At 44.3% G+C, this 20546-nt stretch overlaps 2 protein-coding genes and 1 long non-coding RNA gene across 6 annotated transcripts; 1 reads left to right on the top strand and 2 right to left on the bottom strand.

The window, feature by feature from the left end:
• Positions 1-1270: 1270 nt before the first annotated feature.
• Positions 1271-2039, bottom strand: LOC125538181 (non-specific lipid-transfer protein 4-like). The gene is made up of 2 exons (XM_048701463.1): positions 1601-2039; positions 1271-1516 (listed from the first exon to the last, which is right to left on the bottom strand). Exons 1-2 carry the CDS (start codon positions 1941-1943, stop codon positions 1500-1502), a joined length of 360 nt encoding a protein of 119 aa, XP_048557420.1. The 5' UTR covers positions 1944-2039; the 3' UTR covers positions 1271-1499.
• Positions 2040-3830: 1791 nt separating this feature from the next.
• LOC125538177 lies at positions 3831-10739 on the top strand. 4 transcript variants are annotated; one of them, XR_007296268.1, is made up of 5 exons: positions 3831-4273; positions 4401-4527; positions 5615-5658; positions 5786-7696; positions 7790-10739. It is a non-coding gene; the product is annotated as an uncharacterized LOC125538177 (long non-coding RNA). The 4 variants fall into 4 exon arrangements; XR_007296269.1 differs by having other exon boundaries at positions 3834-4273; positions 5786-7261; positions 7528-10739; XR_007296270.1 differs by having other exon boundaries at positions 3852-4273; positions 5786-5929; positions 6006-10739.
• Positions 10740-16423: 5684 nt separating this feature from the next.
• On the bottom strand, positions 16424-17576 carry LOC125541720 (copper transporter 6-like). The gene has a single exon (XM_048705065.1). It carries the CDS (start codon positions 17149-17151, stop codon positions 16621-16623), a length of 531 nt encoding a protein of 176 aa, XP_048561022.1. The 5' UTR covers positions 17152-17576; the 3' UTR covers positions 16424-16620.
• Positions 17577-20546: the final 2970 nt, after the last annotated feature.

The raw sequence follows: 20546 nt of genomic DNA, 5'->3' as shown, positions 1-20546 counted from the left end.
ATTGATCACTCGCCCATAGAAAAAAGGCTATCATCCATTGTGTATGGCACGTCTGCGCGCCAACATCAACAAACAAGAAAAATGATACATTGTATGAATCTTTGTGTCAAGATCTTATGACTACCGAACGACTGAGACTTGACTAATCCTCATTTGATTGACAATTAGCAAATCCCAAAAAAAGAAAGCTAGCAAGAATCACACTGTTAGAAAGGAAAAAAGTTTTAAAAGATAAAAGACAAACAAAAACATAGAAAAGAAACAAGAAAAATGTGAAAATAAAATTAAACTTTTTTAGCAATAAAAAAACAGCTCATGCCATATGGAACAGAAAATGGAAAGAAAAAAAAGGAAAAATAAAAGCCCACAAGCTAAACACAGGTTTAAAAAGTGAGATTCACTAGACAAGAAAAAAAGAAGAAGCAGAGACCAACACGTACCTAAGGCCCAGAGTGAAGAAAAAGAAAGAGAGAACAAGGCCCAGGTAGAAACGGCGATACGGGTGCCAGCGACCTGTGCGAGCTGACTTGAATATATACGTACAAAAGACAAAAGTTCCAGCGGGAATCTTAGCACAAAATCTGACGATGAAAGACTCGACCGAGACTTTGTTAAAAATAAGTCGACTGAGTTTTAGCGCATCCGTTTTATATTTGCTTCCACGGAGTGACAATAGCTATTTTGACCTGAAATAATTAGGTGTAGTCATCCGATTAAGATCTTCACATTTTTCTTTGTACTTGCACGAATCTCATGGATGGTACATTATATGGGGGTAGGTTCGTAGGTCGGTAGGTGTATCGCAAACCAACCCGTGTTTGATGGTTAGGAGGACAACGGTAGCTCAAGCCCACCAAAGTTTAAGTCCTAAACTTGACACCCGTGTTCGTATTTTTTTGAATTTATTTCAGACCTTCCAACAATATGTGTTCAGTGGGAGGAGATATTCTTGTCGACTATGAAGACATTTGTGGCGTTTCGTTAATCTCAATATAATATGCCGACTCATTCTCTTGAAGGTACTAATAGGAATAAGATGTGCGTGTGTATATTCATATGTGTGAGTGTATGCGTACGCATGAGCGTCTGCACCTGTACTATGTTAAGAAAAGCCGGTCCCTTTTATCCTCTTTCAAATTTTGTAATAACCAACCTTCGTATGAATATATGCATTTTTGGTGCAGATACCGAGAGAGTGGTAACTTTTTTGTTCGATTTTTTTTGCAGTGGGTCCATCACTTGTGTGAATACATTCGTTTCAAAGGATCAATTTGCTGACGAACATAACTCTTTTATTATTCTGGGGCATAGCTCGGATAGCTGCAACACCCTCGAGAAACAAAGGTACTCATACTCAAGAACATAACACAGAGGCAGTACATACACCTCTGAAACAGGGCGTTCCACATCATGGAACTAACATTATTCGTGCTTGATAAACAACACTCAGCAGCATCCATTCATCGCCAGCGCATCAAGTGGCCTCAGGGCTCAGTGGCTCAGGGCAGAGTGTAAGCTGCAAAAAGAGCAAGGATTTTCAGACAGGGAGCAACAGCACATAATTAAGCCATGGCACTGCCAGGTGACCCGTTTTGCGTACCTCCGCACTTGTAGCCGACCGGGCGGTCGACGAGGTTGCAGCGCTTGGGGATGGACATGGCGGCCTCCGGCTTGATGCCGGCGCTCTTGGCGGTGTCGGAGAGCATGACGGCGCAGAGGCACTTGGGGCTCTGCTTGCCGATGGTGTGCACCGCCGCGCAGCACCCGCTGGACGGCGCCGACTTGGGGTCCTGCCCCGCCGACGCGCACGGCGCCAGCTTGAGCGCCATCTTGTCCGCCGGCGTCTTCCCGCACTCGCCGGCCCCGTGCGCGCCGCGCGGCGCCGCGAGGCACGCCGCGGCCGCGACCACCAGAGCGAGCACCAGCAGACTCCTCATCGACATCGTCGCCTCGCCGCGATCGCTAATATGTCAGTGTGGCTCTGTATTGCTCACTACGTCTGCGTGCTGCTCGTAAGCTAGCTGCTGCCTGCTTCATGGCCTCGGAGCTGATGCTTATATAGTGGTAGCGTCGAGTGTGGCTGTGGCGACCGACCCGAGCTCATGATGGCCGCGGGAGTCGGTGGAGCGAGCACTGACGCACACCGGCGCGGGCTGCGTCGGCACGCGGCGCCTGGGCCAACGGCGTGGCGCCAAGCTCGACCAGGCCGCAGCTAGTGGGTTGTTGTGCCCTACGCGAAGTTTCGCATACGTGCTTCCACACGGCGCGCCGCGCCGGCCGGCAGCTTAATCGTTAGTTAAAGGGCTGTTTGGGGCATGCGTGAAGCAGCCAAAGCACTGTGAACAACGTGCCTTGGGACGTTTGCTTTGGGGGCATGCGTGAAGCAGCCAAAGCACTGTGAACTAATAAGTGGCTGGTTTGGTTATGGGGTTGTTTCGGTGGATGCGGCACTTGGATTTGATATTGTCAAAATTAACTTGATTTGGGTCGGGAAGAAATTAAAGAAGTGGTCGTCCCTGGTGCGGTGTTGCCGCGTCGCCGTGTCGCCGGCGTCGGTGGTGGTGCCATCATTTTGTTAACCCGCCTATTTTCTGTACACCTCGGAGAGTTGTACTACTTCTTTTTTGGTTTTTCTTGAAAAAAAGTTTTTTTTACGGCTGGAGACTTATTGTTCAAGTATAGACAGCCGTACGTTTTTTTTACATCAAAGTACTCGTTATTGCAAAGTGATCATCATAGTATTTTTTACAAGAATATATCAATAATCTCTACAAGTGGATCTTCCGTCCACCCCACCCACATCTTACTTTTAACTAGTTTGGCTAAATCATGAGCAACACAAATGGGTCTCTCTAGAAGCATGCTCAAAACACAACATGCGGGAAATCATACGCAAAGGTTATATATAGACAATCAAACTTGTTTATAAAGCTAGGAACCGTTTATGCGAATGCTGTATCTCGCTTGTAGCTCTATCTCGCCCGCGTATGGCCCGGCCTAGTTAGTAACGTGTGTGCTCGGATCGGGTCTGATCGCTGCTGCGTTAGTTCGTTTCTTTTTTCTATTTTCTTTTTTTCTTCGGTTTTTTGTTGTTTTTTATATATTTATATTTTGATTTTCTTTGCTTCTTCAATGATTTTTTGGGTTTCTTTCTTCCAACTTTATACTTTGTTTTTTCTTGGGTTTCCTTTTTATTCTTTCTCAGGTTTTATTGGTTTTTTAACACATGTCTAACTTTTCTCACTACACAGCATATATTTTTACTGCACACATGAAACATTTTTATGATACACGTTGGATGTCTTTTAAATACATGCCGCAATTTTTTTTAAAATACATGTTTTGAACACTTTTTTGAATAATGGTATCATTTTCCAAATATGCATTGGTACCCTTTTTTAATGACAAAAATACAATTTTAAACTACATGATTAATTTTTTACATTGTGTAAAAATATTTTTAAATATCATCAACATTTTGTGAAACGTGAGAATATTTTCTAAAAATGTCACGTACATTTAAGCGGTAATGATTGTATTTTCAAATTACACTAACATTTTTTTACATTGTACAAACATTTTTTTTAATTTGATGAACATTTCTTTGAAACACAAGAATATTTATTTCAAATGCCAGGTACATTTTTTAAATGGCAATAAACAACTTTTAACCTACACGAGCATGTTTCTATTTGTATAAACATTTTTATAAATGTGCATGAACAATGTTTCGAAACACGAAATTTTTTCTTTGAAATGTTATGTACATTTTTTTAATGGTACGAAACATTTTGTTTATATCATGCAAGCGTTTTTTACATTGTATACACATTTGAAAATAACACACAGTACTAGAACAATATCCCCTTTTGGTTTTCTGTGGTGCTGATCTTCCAAGCCGGGCGTGGCCACGGGGTGGGCAAAGGGAACGAGTAATGGCCCGCGGCTAGCTGCCGTGGCGGCGGCGCCGGGTTCGCAGCGTGATGGAGGCTTTGCGGATTTTCCGGAAGAACTCGTGCGTGTTGGTCTCCAAATCAGTGGGCTGCTCGTGCATGAGGAAAGCTTGTAAGGGTGTTCTCTCCGAGTCCATGTCTGGCCGAGTCGGGGACCTTTGGGGCTGCGGTTCTGGCGCCGGCCACCAGCGAGGCCGCATCTCGCCGTTGCTGATCTGGAAAGACATAGGCGGCCGCCGGGAGGCCACAGGCGCCGAGGCAGAGAGTTTCGGCGTTGCGCTGAAGGGCCAGTTGTGTGTCAGGCGGAGGAAGAGCAATAGGTATGAATCTCTTTATAAGTAATTTAAGATCTGGTGATACTTATAAAATTATATGCAGTTAAAATTTCTACTTAGCAGATAACCTCTACATACATACTGTTGATATTCATGTATGGACTATTTGTAGGATGCGCCGTCGCTCGCTCCTCCCAGTGGCGTACCGCCACCAACCATACCTTATGCAGAGGGAAGATGTACATCGCAGCATCACCCCCAACCTCTTTGGCCGAATGGATTTGGCGGAGCCTGAACAGGTATTAAAATCCCTAATTTTTTCTCCATGTCACATCAGCTAAATTTCATTCCAGATTATAAATCGATGGGTAGAATCGTCATGCCGCAATCACTCTCAAGATTAAGTAAATTAGATATTTAGATCTCCAGGCTGCAGCCACTTTTTCATGGAGCTGGTAGAATAGAGATTGAGATTTGGGGACTATTCATTAGAGGGAATCTTAGAGTTGGGGATCATGTCTTCTGGACGTCTTAATATGAGAGAGATGATGGTAGATTCAATAAATTTGATATCCATTCTAAAAAAATGGTACGATCTGTATTATTCGCTTTCAATTTATTCCTCAAGTTTATAGAAATATTAATGTACAAAAAAACTTATTTGTGGAAACACTAAAGATTTAGATACAGAATTGATGAATGGGAAATTGTATATTTTGTTGAAAGATTAAAGTACATATGTACACATACATTTATTTGGTTGAGGAGGCTTCGTTGATGCCTATTTTTTTAGAGAAACAAACCGTAAGAGAGATGAGAATGTTAGTGCAAGAGAGATTAGTAATCGCTAATTAGGTGGAATTCATTGGTGAACTTTCTCCAGAACGATCAAATATAGTACTGCATGTAGCTACCTAAAGATTTTTATCCTTCAGTTTCTTTTAAAGACGATAGAAGAGAGATAGAAATTATTCAGGGATAAGTAACTAATAAACAAAAAAAGTAATATTGTGTGGAGAGATCAAACATATATATGCTGATTAGCTACGTAAAATGAACACACCCACCAAGTACATATTTTGTTGATAACATGTGGTTAGGTTGTCTTATTTTTTGCGGGAAGATTGTCTTGATCAACTGCACTGTAAATTAGAATATCTCTTTATAAACAATATTTTTTGCGACATCTTCAGTTGGACACTCTTTGTCATTGATCAGCACCTTCAATCCTTCCTTGTTTGTCACTCTTGATAATGCCACATACAGTTGTCCGTGGCAGAACACTTGCTTAGGCAAATATATTCCTACCTTGTTTAAGGACTGACCTTGGCTCTTGTTTATCGTCATTGCGAAGCACACTGATAATGGATATTGCCTTCTTTTCAGCACGAATGGCCATTTTGAGTCGCTGGGTGACATGATTATTCGAGGTACGTATACCTTGTCACCGATGTGTGTTCCTGTGATTATTTGTGTCTCGATGTATTTGTTTCCAAGTTGTGTTATTGTCATTCTTGTACCGTTGCATAAACCCGCTGCTTGGTTGATGTTGCGCAGGAGCATGACCGGCAAACCCACTTTGAGTTTTAGCTCATGGTCTGGGATTCCTGGGGATGTCAAGGTGTTTAGGAATTCAGTAGGCTGCATGTTCATCATGATATTGGTGTTTGTCGTTGCCTTGCACACGGTGTCCAGGCTTAGGTATGTCACCTCATCACCTTGTATTTGGCTCATGATGTGGTCGTTTATCTCCTTGACTGTATCATTTCTTGGACAGAGTATTGCTCTTTCTTCTAGGTAATCCCGCTCACGGTATTTTTGCAGCAAGTTTGGATATATGCTTTCGACGATTAGTTCTTTATGATTTTCTCCTTTCTGTAGCAGTAGGTCCTTTGGTATTTTTATCCAATCCTCTCCTTCATCTGATGCTGTTTTCCCATCGCCAATTTGTAGTATCCACTCTGCAAATTCGGCGACCTTTTGCTTTTGTATTGGATCATCTGACAAACACTTCAGCCGCATGTTTTGTGTTAACTCAAATATTTCAAAGTGTTTCCACAGATATGACCTTTTGATTGTAGCATTAACTATTTGTTCTCTCCTTCCTTTGGTTATAACCGGTAGGATTTGTCTGAAGTCGCCTCCTAGTATAATTGTCATTCCACCAAATGGCTTTTCGTCGCTGTTTTCGTTAGTGAACCTGAGAATATCTCTAAGGCTTTTGTCTAGTGCCTCGAAGCAGTGTTTGTTTGCCATAGGAGCTTCGTCCCACAATATAAGTGAGGTCTTCTTTAGTAGTTCAGCCAAATGTGAGCCTTGTTTTATTTCACACGTTGATTCTTCAGTTATACTAAGTGGAATGCGGAACCTTGAGTGTGCTGTTCTTCCACCTTGGAGAAGCAACGCTGCAATGCCACATGATGCCACCGCAAGCACTATCTTCCCCTCTGATCTTAGCTTCGTCGTTAGTGCTTTCCATAGATAGGTTTTTCCTGTGCCACTGTAGCCTTCGACAAATATCTGCTTTCCTAGCCCTTTGTTGACGGATTCCATTATTTTATCAAAGGCTTTCTTCTGGTCTTGGTTAAGATTGTTTAGTATGGTTTTGTGCTCATCCTTGAGTTTCTCCATGTCGTAGTTGACCTCTTCGTTTATTAGTCTGTTCCCAAGTTCATCTAGCTCTGCAGCATTTGGTAGCTCTATCTCTGTATATTCCTTTAATGACTTTCCTACTTGCCTCATCAGTTTTTCTATCTCAATCAGACCATACGCTTGTTTCTGTGTGTTGGTGAGCTGAAGCGTTGGAATGTTTAGAATAATCCTTCTTTTGTATTGCATATCTTCACACAATGCCTCCCATGTTGAACCCCACAATATCTTTGGGTTTGTGACCTCGCAATGGGACAATATGGTGGTGAATAACTGACGCAGTTGTGCTCCTGATGCCCAACTTGATGCTTCATTGATACAGTCAATCCACTCAGTGTCATCATCCAGAAATCCAAGGGCTTGGCATGCTGATTTGTACGTTGGGTGAGTGACTCCATCAATGGTCCTAATGTCCTCAAATGATGTGCATCCTTTCTTGGTGTTTAGAAGCATCCTCAGATAATGTCGCTCACCACTTGCGGGATGTGCATAGTAGATTCTTCCAATTGCATAGTCCCTTTTTCGCTTCTGCCAACATTTTGTTTCACGTTTCCATACAAATTTTGTAGGGAATTCTGCATACGTTAATTCTTTCCCTAGCTCATATATTTTATTTGCCTCCATCCATTGAATGAACTTGGTACTTTTAGATCCTTCCCTTGTAACTATCTTGTCAAGATCAGTCGAGTCAGGAAAAATCACTTGCTGCTCATTTTCAAGATGGAAAGGTAGCCTCTCAACGGCTGGATCACGATAGTGAAGATCAAACTGGAATATCCTCCAGCATGCTTCTGATGTTGATATGTATCTCATCTCTAGGTATTTCTTGATCTCGTCAGTTTCGTTTGCTGTGAGCCTTTCCTTGAGCAAGGTTGTAACTTGATCGTCGTCTTTGTCGATATACTTATATAGGTACTTGATTGATCTAGACCTATTGCACCATTCGACATTTATGTGAGCTTGAAATTTGACCAGAAGATCTCGGTTGTATGGCACGACAAATCTGTTGTCGAGCATGACCACTCCCTTTTTTATTTGCCTTCCGTCGTCCTTCCTTTTATATACTGGAAACCCGTCCTCGTCGATGGTAGTACTAACATTGTATCTTTTTGGGAAATGCTTGCTGCATCTATGGCTCACCATGCATGGTGAGTTTTGCTTAGCCTCTCCACATGGGCCATGCATCATGAAGTTCTCGACAGCTCCAAATGCCTCAGGATCCTCGTCCTTGTTTGGGATCTCAGCGCTTATTATTTTATCGATTTGCGATGGTTCTGGGTACTTGTCTTTGTCCTTCAGAAATATTAGTATGTGGGCATGCGGGAGTCCTCTCCTCTGGAATTCTATTGTGTAGATAACTGCAGTTGGTTAATAATAGTTTGTTAAATTTAGGTAAAATTGAAATGCATCTTACTAAAGGGTAAGAATTGTCTGACTATAAGATGACGCATGAAAGAGTAAATATTGATAGTTGATGGGACTTACTTGCAAGTGTTTCTCCAAAGTATTTCTTTTCTTTTATGTCTCTCATTAGCTCCTTTAGTTTTATCATAAATACTCTGTCCAAAATATCTGGCCGATCGGCTGGCTTTTGGCCACCTCCCGCTTCATCTAGCATGTATTGGATCTCAGGCCACTTTGCATTGCATGTGAATGTTATAAACAGGTCTGGGTATCCAGCCCAACGACATATCGCGAATGCATCTTGCAAGTATTGTGCCTTGTTTCTTCTACCACCTGTAAAAGATGAAGGCACAATTATCCTCTTTCCAACCTGCTCTGTTCTTGTGTCCCCTCGCTTAATTGCATCCTGCAATCCACTGTAAAGTTCAGTTCTTAGCTTTCCTTGATTGTGTCGGATCCAGTTTAGTCTATTTTGCTCGATACATGTGTATACATCCACCCAAAATTGCAGTGACAGATGCCCAGACTTGAGCAATAACATTCCTTGGTCTGGACGTTGCTGTAGGTAGAATGCATAGTAGTCCAACAACGTTACGTATTTCCTGCTGTTTTTAGCTCCTTTTGTTTTCTTGTACGGTATCTCAAGTTTAAAACCATCTTCTCCATATGGGAACAACAAAGGATATTGCATGGACATGAATTTCGGGTGGATCTCTGATATCCTTTGTGGCACCATATTTTTGTACTCAACAACAATGTCACGTCCTTCACTCTCTCCAGTTGGATCTCTTACTACCAATGCTGCAACTTCAGATGCGGATGGAAGGTTGTGTGTTCCGTTCCTTTTTCCTAGTATCCGAAGTGTGTAATCATGGTAGTCTCCTTCTTGGAATCTATCTCTTGCCATTCTGAATGTTTTTGCGAGGATGTTGTTGTCGTCAAGCATTATTTGCAATTCTTTGACAATGTTGGGGTCCACTGTTGATTTATTATCATTGCATCTTGACGCACTTATCCTGTTTGCCACCTCATTTTCAGTATTATAGATGTACAGCTGTGCAAACCGAGGTTTGTCTGTACCTTCAGGTAAAAGAGTTCCGATGTGGTGGTAGTTCTGTCCATGCAAACGAAAAACATAAGGTCCTTTGTGAGTGTTTATTTCCTTGTCCACAACTCCTCCCATGGATGTGAATGAAAACATTGAGTTGTATGACCTTATATTTTCTTTGAAGTTTACTGAATCCTGTCCTTCACTTCTTAAGAGGTTTCTGAGGTATGGTGGAGGCTCTCTTAGTGGTGGCAGATCGATTTTTCCCTGTTTGCAGCATATTCCAAAAGAGGGTGTCTTTGTTCCTTTGTTTGAATTTAATCTTTCTTCACACCATAGCAATGCTTTGCAATACTGGCATTTGTATGTTGGCCTTCCGAAGTTCCATGCCTTTCTATTAGCACTTGTCGAGGTTGTGGTTCTGTTGTTGTCTCCAACATTGATTCTAATGTTGTTTTTGTTGCTTCCGCTTCTTGCACACTTCAATTCCTTATCTTCTTCAGCACTATCCTTTCTCAATCGTTTAGGAGCCTCTGTGTTCGTATTTCTTCTTCCCTCTCCAGTCCTTGTCTGCTTTGTGCTCCTTGAGTTTAGAGGTTGTTCTTCCTTTCTTTTTGTATGATGAGCTGCTGGGGCTGACGTATGCTGGACTGTCATCTCTGCAAATGTGATTTTGTCAGTGACGTTTAGAGTTTTCTTAATATAGTATCATGTACTATGATTTATGTTGTACTCCCTCAATAACTTAATGAGACGTTTTTTTGACACTATCAAAAAATGTCTTATATTAAGTTACAGAGGGAGTACTTAATAATGTTTTGCCATTGCAGACATGAAAGTGCATTTGGAGATATGATGAAGAGACTAATAAGGTGTCACATAAAGTACATTTATCTGGTATGACGGCACTATAAATCAACAATTGTTCAATAGGTGTCATGGTAGTGTCAGGATGCATTAAAAACATGCTTTACAGTTTAGTATCAGAAGAGTTTTGACATAGAATATTAGAAGGAAGGTTGAGCTGAGATCAAAATGCTGACACACATGTGAGGAATTGCATGTGGATATTACCTGGTGTTGATGTTGTGTCTTCAATTTGGTGGACGTTTCTTTGCGCCTTCGATTGTTTGGGCGTCGCGGGCGTATATTGGATGCAAGTTGCTGGATTTGTTGACATGCCTTCGATTTGTCGGCCATCTCGTGTGTTCGATTGTCTCGGCATCTTGAAAAAGGAGCTATTGTGAGAAAATGCAGCATGGGTCAGACCCAAGAGTTTAATCATAAATATCATCTTATAAAATCATGGTTGAATGATGATTATGTGATGTAAGTAGTGACCATACGTCTTGTTTGTTCTCCGAGACTATGATCTGACTGTTTGACTAATGTATCTTGAAGAAGGGACTAGTATTGTGTGATTATCTCAGGATAAAAGTAATTTTCTAGAAATATGTTCAATGTTAAGGAAGTTAAAATAATGCGCAGATTATAAAAAGAGGAAATATGTAATACCCTGATGCCTTTGCCTGTTTAGTCATCAAAGAACTGTTGAATCGGTGAGTTGCTTTGAATTCGAGAAAATGCATCAATCGGCGATGAGTTTATTCTTTTTGAAAGATCCAGCATGTTGCTGGCTCACATTGATCATAAGCAGGAAGCAATGGAAAAGAAATACATGGTGAGGATCCTAAGATCAAAAGAGAATAAAATGGTGAGAAAACACAAAAAAGAGGGCAGGTGGTTCTGCAAAGGGCAGCTCTAGGCATTGGGCTCCTGCCTGTCTCCACAGTTGTACTTGTGCACAAATGGCGGCCACCACATCCTTTCTCTTTGCTAGCTTCCCTCTGAAAGTGCAATGGTTTCGTTCCATCCATAATTCCCATAATACCATAATGATCAGTGCCTTGATCCCCTTCCTGTCCAGTCCTTTGGTGCCCATGACCATTCTTTCTGCTATATCCAAAGACTTGCGCAGACCATCCCAGCTAGAGGGGTGAAGTGCCTGACAGCCCGACCATGTTGCAACTTTGGGCCAGATTTGTTTGGCAAAATCACAATGCCAGAACAGATGTACCGAGGATTCTATTTGCCTAATGCACACTTGACAAAAGTAGTTGTTCTGCCAGCCACGTCATTGCATCACAATCTGTCGAGGTGGAGTAGCCAGGTGAAAATTTTCAGCTGCCCAGGTGTCCCAGAACAAACTTTTGAAGGTCGTCTTGCAGGAACCATTGAACTGAGCCCTATAAGCCGATGTTGTTGTGTATTGCCCGCTGGCCTCAAGATTCCATCTGATCTCATCTTGCACCCCCTGCCTAAGGTTGCCCACTGCCCCTCTAATTTTTCTAGCCATCATCAGGAAGTCATTTTGATCAAAAAGAAAAAAAACATCAGGAATTCATGAAGAAATTATGATGTGTTTCCATGGGCAAGATCATTAATCCAAGTATCATTTGCAATTGCTGCACTGACTATTCCTGCGCCCAAAGGAAACGCCTTCTTGATCTGTCAACTCCTTTGAGAAATTTCTTGGGTACTCTCAATGTCGTTAGGGCAAAGGTAGGGAGCGAGCTCAAGACTGAGCGAACAAGGACCCGACGGCCAGCAATGGACATCAGCTTGCCCTTCCACCTTGCCAGGCAAGCACAGATGCGATCAAGGATGAACTGAAGGTGCACCATCCGAAGCCTTGTGAGCAGTGGCGGAGCCAGGATTGGCTGACGCCCCAGACGAGAAACTAAGTGTAAAAAAAATCCAGTTTCAAGCATAGTTTTAAATAGCCGGCTATAGCCCCGCTATAGCTCTGCTATAGCTATTTGAGCATGTTGTCGCTAAATGATTTCATGTACAATTTGCCGCTATAGTCTCGCTATAGCCCAGCTATAGCTGTTTTTAAGGGTCGCCGCTATATGCCATAGCCCGCTATTTAAAACATTGGTTTCAAGGCATATAAAGTCAAGTTATAACTAATAAAAATCCAAACACAATGTTCAATGGCGGTATTTGTTCATTCACAGTTTAACTAATAAAGTAAGACATATTAAAAGACAATATCTAGCATATAAATGATACAAAAGATGGTACCAAATCAAAGGATTGATTCATATGAGCCTCCTATGACTGCATGTTCAATAAAGAAAGACATATGATGTCTCTCCTCCAAGGGTGACTAGGGTTCCTGCCGCCCGGCAGCGGCGGCGGCGCCATTCTGCCTCGTCCCCTGTGGCTTTAGGTCCATGGGGCGTGGTGGATCCCGGCCCTTGCCGGCGGGAGGACTCTGTTCTTAGACATTTATTTGAGTTTTTTTGGGCTTATGTCCTACTCAGGAAGGCAAGATGGTGGCGTCTCCCTCAAGATGGAATCAGGTTCTCCCTGCCTAGCCCCCATCCTGATGGTGCGTCTAGCATTGTCGGATAGGGTGTGGAGGTGTTTCTTCAGCGGATCTCACACAATTCAGTCGGTGGTTGTATTTGATGCGCTTGTCTTATAAGGCCTTAGTACGACGACTTCCGACTATCTACTACATGCCAGCTCTGGCGAGGGAGGGCGATGACGACGGCACGATTTTGGCTCGCTTCAGTGCTTGTAGTCGTCGTTAGGTGGTTTACGAACTTGAATGTAAGTTTTATTATTTTTAGTGTTCATTGTACTGCTATATTTGAAGATGAATAGACTAAAAGTTTTTCGGCAAAAAAATTATAAATTTTGAAATACAAATCAGTGCATTCAAGTAATTTTTTTTAAAAAAACTTAGCAGGTTTAATAACAAATGCAAAATGTGAATTACTAAATCGGATTCCACATTTATCTTCTCTGCAGAACAACAAAAGTAAGTAAAACAATATAAAAAGGGAAAGAATTAAAGATCATGTTTGAATCAAGCCTCAAATAGTGACAACTAGCAAGAGAAATTCCCTGCAAAAGTTCTTTTGCACGTGAAAATGGGATTTGAAAACAGTGGCAACTAGCAAGAGAAATCTCTTCATCAACTAGCCTAAGATGGGTCATCTTCCTTTTCTAGACAAAAAGACTCCCGTACGCAACGCACTAGCAGCTCAGGCTTTTGCGGAAAGTCCTTTCTCAGCCCGAGCTCAAATGAGCTCGGGTGAACAATAAAATCAAAAAATATTTTTAAAATGTTTAAAAAATTCTGAATTTTTTTTGTGGTAAAAATTGACAAATATTTTAACTGCTTGCAAAATTTCATCTTCATATCACATTTGTACAAGGCGTGGCCAAAAAAAAAACAAAATCAATGCTCCAAAATGCTTTGAAAGTAGCATTTTCAGAGCATCCATTTTGTTTTTTTGTCACGCCTTCCACGAATGTGATCTGAAGATGAAATTTTGCAAGCAGTTAGAACATTTGTCAAAGTTTATCACAAAAAAATTTCAGAATTTTTTGAACACTTTTAAAATGTTTTTTGATTTTACTGTTCATTTGAGCTCGGGTGTAGATAGCGGAAAGTCCTTTCTCAGCCCGAGCTCAAATGAGCTCGGGCTTTTGTGTCTTTCTTGTTTTCATTCACTTTTTTATTAATTGAAGTGGGCTGCGCCCCAGGCCAGTGTTTTGTTCAATGGCCCGGCAAGAGGGGTAGGAAGTGGGCTGCGCCCCAGGCCAGTTTTTTTCTCTCTAGATATATAGGCTGAGAAATTTCTCATGCCCCAGGCCATTGCCTGGGCTGCCTGGGGGCCAGATCTGCCCATGCTTGTGAGGGTGATGGGCAACCCAGGATGGGTCATTGGAAAACTGGTGATCTAACCTTCAAAGCTCTGAAGAACTTGCTGCATATTGATCTCCTCAGGTCTGATGAGTGTAGTTGTTGATTTCTGAAAGTTTATTTTGAGGCCCGTCGCCATACCAAAATTTTGGATGATCTCCATCAGGACCTCAATCTCCTGTTGCATGGGGTTTGCTAAAATGACCGGCGCCATCTGCATATAGACTGATCCGTAGCTTGATATCCCTGCCAGGCAGTGGCTGAATCATCTCTTGCTCTGTTGCGGTTTGTAGTAGGCGGTGGAGGGGGGCAATGGCAATGATAAAGAGCAGGGGGGCAAGGAATGATAAAGAGCAGGTGAATCATCTCTTGCTCTGTTGCGGCTTGTAGTAGGCGGTGGAGGGGGTCAATAGCAATGATAAAGAGCAGGGGGGCAAGGAATGATAAAGAGCAGGGGGCAAGGGGTACCATCCGCTACTGCTATTCTCACCATGCCCGACAACTGTTCGATGGATCGCCGGAGTTGAAAATAGTTGTCCCGTCTTCTTTCTAGCAATGGATTCCGATTTGAAGTACATATACAAGAAGTATGTTGAGTCGTCCGACGGCTCGTCGAATGAGAAGGAGTACTCTGCTGAGACGGTGATGATGCAGGCGGCCCTTGAAGACGCGGAGCATGCTCTCAATTTCAAGGGCTCAATCAAGGGTCATCGAGTGCTCAACCGCAACAGGGCGCACATGCATTTGACATTGATGGCCGACTACTTTGCCCCCGATGCACTATTTGCTAACCATTTTCGCCGCCGTTTTCAGATGCGCAAGACTGTCTTTGATCGTTCGTACCATGGCGCCCGCTTCTACGATGACTACTTCATCCTGAAGAAGGACGCCGCGAGAATGGTTGGCTTCTATGGTTACTAGAAGTGCATGACCGTACTCCGGATGCTTGCATATGGCACGGCCGCTGATTCGTGGGACGAGTACCTACGGATATCTGAGAGCACATGCGGAGATGCCATGGTCAAGTTTACAACTGCCGTGGTCAAGGTGTTCGGACCTCAGTACCAGAGAGAACCAACTGTGGCAGACATTGAGAGGCTCTTAGCAATCTCAGAAGCAAGAGAAAATGGAAGAACTGCCCGAAGGCTTTACAAGGGCAACATCAAGGTCATTTTAAGAAGCCCGTCATCATTCTTGAAGCAGTTGCATCACAAGATCTTTGGATTTGCCATGCTTTCTTCGGTATGTCCGGGTCTCACAATGACATCAATGTGCTGCAACAATCACCGTTGTTTGCGAGGCTGACTGAAGGAAAAGCTCCTCCTTGCCACCATACTATCAATGGACATGAGTACAACATTGGCTACTATCTAGTTGACGGTAGCTAACCTCCATGGGCTACCTTTGTCAGCACCATCTCAAGCCCAGTTGGCCAGAAAAAGGCTCACTTTGCCGAAAGACAAAAGGTGGCTAGAAAGAATGTCGAGAGGTCATTTGGAGTTCCGCAAGCCCGTTTTGCAGTTGTTTGTGGACCTACTAAACAATGGGATCCGAAAACCTTGTGGGAGGTGATGACATGTTGTTTGATCATGCACAACATGATCGTCGAGGATGAGAGTGACGATGTCGCGGCAACTCTAGAATTTGAGAACATGGGTGATCCTATCAACTTTCGAGTCAGAATCCAACCACATTTGAGGAGTTTATTTAAATGCATCAACAAATTCAGCATCGACCAACTCATGAGCAGCTGAAGGAAAATCTGATTAAGTATCAGTGGGCGGCGAAAGGGGAGAACAATGTTGGGATGTAATATTTGAACTTCTTTTAAATTTAAACTAGTGCTGCATGCGCCTATTTGATCGTGCAGACTTGATTTTTTATTTAAGAAAGACTGGATGTATACGGCTACGGTTGGATGACGTCCTCTCGCGTCCGTGTCCATGGACGAATGCGGAGGAAATTTGCGGGTCACCATTGGAGATGCCCTAACCTTGCCCAATATAAAATACACACAGTTGTTAGTTACGTTGCCTGAGTTTTTTTTTTTTTTGCGTGCATTACTTGCCTTTTTTTTTGACTTCATTACTTTCACATCTACTAAAATATTAGCCGTTGATAAACCTTAGTTTTAGTGTACAATTATATAATAGATAGATATCCCCGGAAAAAAAATAGATAGATTCAACCTTTTAGTAAAAAAATAACGTATGTGAGCATCGGAAGCTCTTCCTCCTACATCGTGGACATAATAAAAACTGCACGCATAATTTGATGGAGGAGTTTAGTTTGAAGAGTTTATCAGTTTGGGAATTCGAGGATGGAGTCTAAACATGGACAATAGTTGAGAGAAACAAAATAGACACCTTCGTAAAACGAAATCACTAGTGGTTGCTGGTTAGTCGCTGTATAAGACAGATGCAAACACATGTTTCAGCAAGTATCTGGACTTGTGGAGTAGGAGTAGGAATGTAGGATTTAGGGGTACCAGTACACATTGGATCCGACATAGTGATAGGGCCGGGCTAGTACAAGAAGATCACAGAAGCAACTTTCACCGGAATCTGACTAAGGCTTGGACGGGTGCGACGGCGGGACGCCACAGAGCTCAGGGGATGTGACATTCCCGCGCGCCGCGCCTGTGCGCACTCTGCTCCGCGCGAAGAGGAACCCGACGGCGTGGCCGGCGACTGCCGCGAGGAGGATGCCGACGTTGAACGACATGACGGCCAGCATCACCAGGTAGGCCATCCCCATCCTGGCGGCGTGCACCGCCGTCAGCAGCGCCGCAGATGCCGCCGTGGCCGGGGCGCCGTCCTCGCCGCGGCGGGCGAGGCGGCGCGAGAGCAGGGCGAGGGCCTCGGTGAGCGCGGCGAGGGCGAGCACGAAGAGGAGGCAGAGGAGGTACATCCCGGCGCCGCGCTCCCCCGGCCAGCCCGGGAAGAGGACCACCGCGCGGTCGCCCCAGAAGAAGGTCATGTGCATCATCCCCATCATTGTGTGCGGCGGTGCTGCCCCCTTCGTTGCCGCGTGGTCGGCCGGCGGTGGCGGCATCGGCATCACCCCCATGCCGCCGGCGTCGCCATTCATGTCCCTCATTGCTGGATGTTTCTTGGGTTCCTAGTGAAGCGAAGGGGAGGCTCTGGGGCAGCGGGATGCAGCGCAGATATAACGTGACCGGTGGCGCGGAGGAAACTTACTAAAATCAGGAGAAGCGCAGGGCAGCGCGGTGGGAGCAGCGGAGCACGGAGCTCTGAGCGTCCGTCTCGTGACCGCACTGAGCAACCGAGGAGGGGACCGGCCGGCGTCGCGGTTGCTTGTCGCCTGCTCAGCCGCGCGCGCTCGATCGAGACGTTTTGTAGTACGTACGCCGTAGCGGCCACAGATTGGCTCGGCCCAGCATTATTTTCTCAGCATCTCATCCGAGGCGGCGAGGATAGTTTGGTAGAGCTAAGGTTCTGCTACTGTATTGTCAACTCCTACCGGTGGTATTGGTTTCCGTCTGCCAAAATTCCGACTCCGACTACTGGTGTCCGGTGGTTTTGCTGGGGTGCGCATTAGGTTGGCGTGAGAAAAGCATGCCCAACCTGCCAGTCACGCGCGCAGGTGGCGTCGCTAGTGACACCGATCCAACTCTGGAAGCTCTCTCATTTGATGGAATCTCAATCTACTCACCAGGGAGTATTTAATGGGTTTTCCTGTGCAATCAAACAAACACTGCAGTCTGCAGAGCTATAGTGCATACCCTAGGTTTCAGGTCCATTTCGAATATTTTGAATGCCACACCACCGCATTATTGTTCCTTGTTGTGTGTGCCACTGTCACGACATGTTCATACTCCATGTTCATACTAGTATTGACCTAATTTTAAAGAATTATTAGCATCAGAGCATCTATAACCGGACCTCCTAAACTCGTCTCAAATATCCGGATAAACCATCCGGTCACATTTTTTAATTCAGACGGACCTCTCAAACGGCCCTCAAACGTCTGGGCTAACCGGCACCCCCCATATTCAGCCCAAATATGGGGCGGATACGAGGGCGTCCGGGCACGTCCGTTACGTCGAACTGACGGCGTGGCCCCACACGGACTCGCCAGGAAACCCAACGGTCCGACGGGTGCCTCGACCGTCGCTGCGGTGGGAACGTCGCGTCGCGCCGCTCTGGCTAGCCGGCTATTTAAGCCAGCTGGCGCCCCACAACCCTAACCCACCCCCCCTCTCCGTGCCGCCGGTCCGAGCCCATCCACCTCCCCCTCTCCCGCTCCGGCGCTCTGTCCACGCTCCAGCACTCCGCCATGGTCCGTAGCAAGATCACGTACTATGCCATGCTGACGCCGGAGCGCCGCTACGAGATCCAACAGCAGATCCGGGCAAGGGAAGCTGCGCGCGCCGCCCTGATCACTGTCGGGCTTCCTTCGGACTCGCCGGAGCGGGAGGAGGAGGAGCAGCCGGGGGAAGGGGAGTAGAAGGAGATGGCTCCGATGCAGGCGGAGGAGCCGGACCAGTAGATGACGGCCTTCAACATGGAGCAGGTGAAGGCGGAGTTTGCCGTCGCCTAGTCTGACGAGATGGCCGAGCAGCAGGCTATCCTAGAGTCTATCCAGGATGAGGCCTATGTGGAGGCCAACCGGGTGTTCCTCCGGTGGCAGCAGGCGGAGACCGACGCGCTCTTCGACGAGCTCGACGCGGAGATAGAGGCGGAGGAGGCCGGAGCGGAGCAGCCGGAGCTGCACCTGACGCCCATGCTGCCGGAGCCGGGCACGAAGATCGTCAACATTTCCGACGACGAGTAGCTAGGTGATCGACGTAGTACGTAGGTTTATTTTAGTTTGCATGTCTTTGTATGGATTTAAGAATCTAGTATAAGATGTCCGGTTACAACTATGAAAATTTTAAGCATGTCGGTCACTGCCCGGGCGCGTCTGCGGGCGTTTGAAGGTCCAGATTTCCCATATGTGGCTATAGATGCTCTTAGGAGATATCAAGGGCATCTCTAACCGATCTCTTATGATGTGTTGCTACCTCCGTCCCTACATAATATAAGTCTTTTAAAGATTTTAATGCAAACTTACCTAGCAAAATAAGTGATCTACACTTTAAAATACGTCTATATATCTTAAATGTACTCCGTAATAGAATCTCTAAAAAAGCATATATTTAAAGCGGAGGGAGTGTAATAGTAAAATTACTGTTTTTCTTCTCTAAATCATACCTAACCGATCACTCAAAACTTTAACCGATCCCTCAAAACTTTAGAGAAGCATAATTTTTACTCCAGCCTCCTCTCGATCCGTAAATATACTCGGTTGTAGCCGGCTAGAGTACAAATTGTGTTTGCTTTGAAGGGGCGCTAGGAGGCTGGGCAGCGGCCGGGGCGGACTTGCCACGCCACACCATGCCCGTGATTGTTGCCTTGGTCGCCGGGTTGCCATGAAGGCCATCGATGCGGCGGCCATGGAGCTTCAATGATGGCGTCTACAGATTGATTCTTTTAGAATGAAAACCTAGATTCTACCATTTGTGCTTGGATCTATTGACAGTGGCTTTTGACCGCTGCTCCTTTTCTAAAAGCATTGCTGTTGAAGAACCTCGTCGTTCGTGGTGTCATGAAATGGTTGGTGTTGATATGGTATTTTCTGTAGTTTGCAGATTGTGGATTAGATTGCTTTGCGCCTTTTTTCCTCACTGACACACATAGCTTCGGTCTTATATGACTTTACTAGATGTCGGCATGTTTGTGTGTGTTGGTGTTGTTTGTGTGCATTCTAGCTATGCATAGGTCGGTTATGTGCTCATTGTGTTTGTATCCTTACGATGCTCCATTTTGAGTCAATAAAATTCACCCTTTATCGAAAAAAAGAAAGTAGTCAAAAGAGACTGGACGTGGAAATGCCGGAGGTGTTTGTGTTTGCATTTCGGTAACACCTCGAGGTGGAGGCTATCTTAGCCTTATATTCTTTATGCGTATTCGAGAAAAAAGAGTGGAAATGACATCCCAATCCTCTACCTTTCATATGCCTATGATTTGAGAATCATGTAAAACAAATGAGCCTTTAATAGAAACAACGAGATAAATGAAGCACAAAACAAAAATAAAGTGATAGGACATCTTAATGGAATTTCACATAACATTGCTTACCCTAAATTTTCCTAAGTGGATGATCTGACTAATAATATCTATCAATCCGCAGGAGGTGTAAGATGAATGTATTATCCTCTCAAGCAACCCTGCAATAAGGTACAAGCAGTTTCTTGTATTCCCAACACACCTAATACAGTTGTTAATTGTATAGGTGCACTAGTTTGTCGAAGAGATTGATAGAATGGATGGTAGATAGATAATTTGGCTAATCCAAAATTTTATATTTTTGTGATAATAAAAACACCAAGGTAACAAGAGGTGAAGTTACTGAAAACGAGGTTGCAATGGTTGGAAACAAGGCTAAGGGTGCACAGGTTCACTAGTGTCAACTCTCAACATGATAACTTC

The sequence above is a fragment of the Triticum urartu genome, chromosome 2 (genome assembly GCF_003073215.2).
Source record: "Triticum urartu cultivar G1812 chromosome 2, Tu2.1, whole genome shotgun sequence".
Lineage (NCBI taxonomy): Eukaryota > Viridiplantae > Streptophyta > Magnoliopsida > Poales > Poaceae > Triticum > Triticum urartu.
Note: the sequence above shows the minus strand (reverse complement) of the source record. Positions and strands in the feature narration are given on the sequence as shown.